This window comes from Echinops telfairi, unplaced genomic scaffold (assembly GCF_000313985.2).
Source record: "Echinops telfairi isolate 266 unplaced genomic scaffold, ASM31398v2 ScPeMD7_7414;HRSCAF=8452, whole genome shotgun sequence".
NCBI classification, from domain to species: Eukaryota; Metazoa; Chordata; class Mammalia; order Afrosoricida; family Tenrecidae; genus Echinops; species Echinops telfairi.
The window spans coordinates 1,521,673-1,526,599 of NW_022111314.1; the positions used below are offsets into that span (position 1 = coordinate 1,521,673).

At 60.8% G+C, this 4,927-nt stretch overlaps 1 protein-coding gene across 1 annotated transcript in view; it reads right to left on the reverse strand.

The window, feature by feature from the left end:
• CDH4 (cadherin 4) overlaps positions 1-4,927 on the reverse strand; it is a 288,289-nt gene that overhangs the window by 46,079 nt on the left and 237,283 nt on the right. Inside the window, exon 4 of the mRNA XM_030887496.2 lies at positions 1,553-1,723. Coding sequence (XP_030743356.2) covers positions 1,553-1,723 — 171 coding nt within the window. The remainder of the gene's footprint in view (positions 1-1,552; positions 1,724-4,927) is intronic.

Consider the following 4,927-nt stretch of genomic DNA (forward strand, 5'->3'; position numbering starts at 1 on the left):
CCAAGCATTCGCAGCAGTTTGATTTTACTTTCATTTAAGGAACTTTCAGCTGTGTAAACGCAGCGGCTGGGGCAAGACGAGAGGGCAGGTGGCTCCCTAATCGACCTGTAGTGGGAGCTGCCACATGGCTGCTTCTGCTGAGGCCAACTCCCCCCCTGCTGGGCAGCACACTGTGGGTGAAATGGGTGGGTGCCCCTTCCGCCCTGGCCAGGCTCCTGTTGACCCCACTGCCCGGCAGGGGCTGAGCCCTGAGTCTTGGGGGAGGAGAGGGGGGTGAGTGTCCCTGCCTGACTGAGAGCAGGGGTCTCCCTGGAGCCAGAAACTACACCCCCCTCCCCTGCTGTTTACAAATGCAGCCCACCGTCTGGGGGTGGCTCCGACCTCTGTGGGCCGGTGGCTCAGAGCAGGGCTGTCAAGGCTCGGATGGCTCTGAAATAGATTGCCGGGCCCCACTGAGTGGATTTGAAATACCCACCTTTGGGTGCACGGTGGGGTGCTCTGATGTGTTTGGAACTGTGTGTTCTAACTGCTGGTCCACCTGACAGTCCTGGGTGGGGTAGAGCCTCCCTCCTGGGCATGGGGCTGTGGAGCCATCGTGTGTGTGTGTGTGTGTGTGTGTGTGTGTGTGTGTGTGTGTGTTTCAGAAGAGCCCCATCCACGCAGTGCTGACACTGGGCACGAGGAGGCAGGGCAGCAGGGCAGGGGCTGGAGGGGCTGCACAGGGCCAGTGTCTCCCCTTGGATCCCGTGACTCCTGCCAGGTGCAAAGTCTTGTGCTGGGTATCGGAGACGCAGGGCTGTGGAGGGCGCCTGGGCCCTAGTCCCCACCCCTCTGTCCTCCACAGGAGCAGGACAAAGGCGAGGCCGGCCAGGGCAAAGGAAGACCCCGGGCTGCACCCTGGCCTTTCGCACATGGGGCGGGGGTGATTATTGAGTGCCTCTCACCATCTCCTCCTAGAATCCTGGCCCAGACGGGGGACGGGGTGGGGAGGGGGACGGGGTGGGGAGGGGCACGGGGTGGGGAGGGGGCAGCTGCCTTATGAGGAAGAAGACATGCTGCAGCTAGCCTGGCCTGGGGGGCTGAGCACCGTCTGTCACACAAACCCCCCCTTTGGGACAAGCCGTCTGTGGTGGCTGGTGGGGGAGAGCTTGTCCTCACAGGGACGGTGTCCCCTGCCACGTCACAGGCCTCCAGCCACACGGCCACTACGTCTTATCTCACAGTCTGTGCCCAGCGCCACAGCCGCCGGGTCGTCCCCTCGGGGAGGCCCCCCTTTCTGCCTGCCCTCTGGTTCACTGGCACGCCCCCCCTCCCTGCCATCCTTCCCAGACGAGGAAAGAGCAACCAGAGAGTCCACCAGGTGCCCCCACCCACGGCTACCGCGACCCCCGCTCCCCAGAGTGCCACTTCAAAGCCACCGAGCGAGGTCACCACTTGGGGTCACACCTATGACCACAGGCCCCTGGTGTCCCACACCAAGGGTGCTCCTGCAGCCCCCCGCCCAGGCCCTGCACCCCCAGGCCCCCACCCCGGGGACAGGGCTTCCACTCACCCTCACGAGCTGCTGGGGGAAGGGCCCGCGCGAGTTCTCCGGCACGTTGATGGGCGGGATCACCCAGTCACGCTTCTGTCTGCGCAGGGCACCCAGCCGCTGCGGGGGCCAGGGCAGCAGGGTGTCGTGGGGCGGCGGGGAGGTGCCCGGGGCCGCCTCCTTCCTTCCTTTCTGTTGGGGGAAGAGCAAGAGGGGCCAGTGAACGTCTGCTTCACGGGGCACTCCTGCTATGGGGGGGAGCGAGGAGGACGCATGGAGAGGCGTGGGGTGGGGGGCATCCAGTCAGACCCTCCCCTGTGCAGTGAGATACGACCACCGAGCGAAACGGGAAAGGCTTGTGAGCAGAAGAAAGGGCACCAGCGAGGAGCCTAGCCGGAGGGCGGCCCACCCAGAGCACAGAGGAAGCAGCCCTGGGGGATGCCCCCGACAGATGGGGACCCGGGCACCCTGTGGGCAGTCCTGCACTATCACGTGGGTGTGTCTGGGAGTGGGAATTGAGTTAAAGTCAGACAACAGCATCATCAGCACCCAAATCAACCTTGTCGCGAGAGGCTGCATCAGGGCGTTTGAAGGCCCAAGCCACGGAAAAGGACAGCAGACCTTAATGAGAAACCTCTGCTCGTGAGAACACCGTCTAAAGGCAAGCGACACATAAGGGTTAAAACCACGGCCACGGAGCCTGCGCTGGTCTCCGGCGAGTGCATCTCGACGGGAGCCGACAGCCTCAGCCTTCTCCTTTGAAGCGGATGCTGGACTTGAACCACTGTCCCTGCTGTGAGCAGCTCATCGCTCACCCACAGCATTCCTGCTCTCCCAGCCCGGCTGGCATGGGTCCTCGGGGAATCACTGTCCTGTGGACTCTCGGAAGGCCGAGGGCGCTAAGGTGTTACTGCTCCCCTGTAAAGAACCCACACTCTCTGCGACGGGGTCACTTCTGAAAGCAGCCCTACAGGACAGGGTGGACGGTCCCCGTGGGTTTCCGGGTTGGTTAATTGTTTACCTGTAAAAAAGCCTCATCTTTCTCCCACGGAGTGGCTGGTGGTTTTGAAGTGCTGATCTCAAGGCTAGAAGCCCAACTCATCAACACGCCTCTACCGGGGCTCCGGCTCCCCTTACCGACCATGTGTGTTATGTGTTTGGCTAACACGTGGGCCACGGGGCGAGTTCAGGGCCAGACTTCAGGGTGACTGAGGGCCGTGGCCCCGGTGCCCCAGCCTGTCTGACTGCCCAGCCGTCTCTCGTGCGACGCAGCCCTGTCCCACTGTTTGGAAGGGCTGGGACAGTGCTGTCACCGGCGGACACTGAGGGACGTGTCTGGGTTGCAGGGTGGCCCCAGCTGTCTGTCTGCTGAAGGGCGGAGGGGGCATTCGGACGAGGCTGGTCTACATCACCGTCTTGCTCCTGTTCATTTGCTGCTGTTTGTGGGACAAAGGCCAGCATTCCGGCTCTGCGCCGGAATGTTTCCCTCGTAGAGAAGCCCAGTGTGGAGAAAACAGCATCTCATCCACGTGAGATGCCGCCTGGAGGGGCTCCCCTGCCCCCCACGGAGACCAGGTTCCCACCGGAGCCCGGCTGCCTCTGGGGTCCTGTCCCAGGGCTCCAGGCCGGTCTTGGGTTCTGCCACTCCCCGCCCCCGCCCTGGTCTGCCCTTTCCCCGGCAGCAGTTCTAAAGCAGACACAGTCCAGCAGGAGCCCCTCAATTAGGGTCCCTAGAATGAGGGGGCAGCCGCTCACGCCTCACAGGGCCTCGGTGCGCTGGGACAGACCCGCTGCACCGCCATCTGGGCAGGGTTATAAAGTGCTTCTTCCTTGGCGCTCCTTCCTAGTGCTTATTATCAGCACCCCGCTTTCCCAGGGGCCCCAGGGGGGCAAGAAACATTCCCCCCACCCGCACTCTCACACAGCCAGGCAGGCAGCGGCAGGCGGGGTCTGACCATGCAACCGAGCGCCAGGCAGGGCACCCCAGTCCCTCTGAGTCCAGAGCCTGGCGGGTGGTGGGCTGAGCAGACCTTGACACCTCAGGGGGTGGGGAGCCTCTGCGGGGAGGCTGTATGTTGCAAACCATGGTAACTCCCAGTCCAGGTGGTGTCTAGCTGCCGCTGTCCCAGGCCCCGAGCCCCACAGGGCAGACACACCCAGTCCTGTGCCAGCTCACTGTCAGCTGGGGACCAGACTGGGCGAGGCCTACTGCGCTCACTGGCCGGTTTTAGCAGAGGATCACCGGACCTCTCCTCCTACACTATCTCAGTCTGGATGGTCCCCGAGTGAGGGCACGTGTCTGTCGGTCCATCCCAAGTGAGCCAGCCTGTTGGTGAGCCCATGTGGGAAACAGAAGGATTTCTCCCCAGTCCAGTCTCCCCCAAATATATGTTAGATCTAGGACACTGCAGCTAATGGTAAATGATTGTCAAGTTACCTTCCTGAAGGCAGTCAGCTGCCAGACCACCATCTGGTCCCACCACAAGTAGTGCCCGCTCCCTGCTGTTAAGGACAATGAGCTACTTCTCTCTGAAGGCTTGCAGTCATCAGTTTGGATCCTGTAGGTGGGTTTACACCCTACTGATAATGGTTTCTATGGAGAGCCAGAGAACAGGTCAAACGGGCTCAGTGACATCCAAAGTTAGGCTGCCATCCTGAATCTGGGATCTGCCCATCTTGTCACATGTGTACCCCCATGATCTCCCCTTCCTATTACATGGATACCCCTAGATCACCCTCCTCCCATTACTGTATTACCTACAGCACAACCCTTCCCTGTGATGTATGTCCTCACCTGTAATTAGGGGGCTTGCATGTTCCCAGAGAATATAAAAACCTTGGTTAGCAATAAATATCTCTCTCCCTCTCTCCCCGTGGACCACCAAGTGAGGCTGAGGTTTGCATGCTACATGAAATGTGTCTGACTCCATTATTTCAATCTCTTCTATCTCTCATGCTCTCTATAACTTTACTATAATCTTTACTTATTATCGCTGTACAATTGTGCCTACCAGACCCGTGATGATGTGCCAGGGGCTGGTCAACCCTGACAAGCCCAGACCCTTGCAGTGGGGCCAGCACCATGCTCACACCCACAGGTCATTAGCAAAATGTGTTGTGCAGGGCACCATCACCACACCGGGCACTCAGGGTGGCTGCGCAGGGGACCCCATCGAGCCCCAGGCACGACTCCTGGCTTCACCTCCCTGCCAGGTGCCTGCCTCGGTACAGCCATCCTGGCAGGGGCTCCCACCCCACGTGCACTCACAGTCCTCTGTGCTGAGGCCGTCCGCCGGTCTCGGGGACCCCTGAGGATGGGGAAATAGATCTATGAGCCTATATTTATAGGTTTATTATTAAGGTAGCAGAAGGACATTGGGCCTCCACTCAAGTACT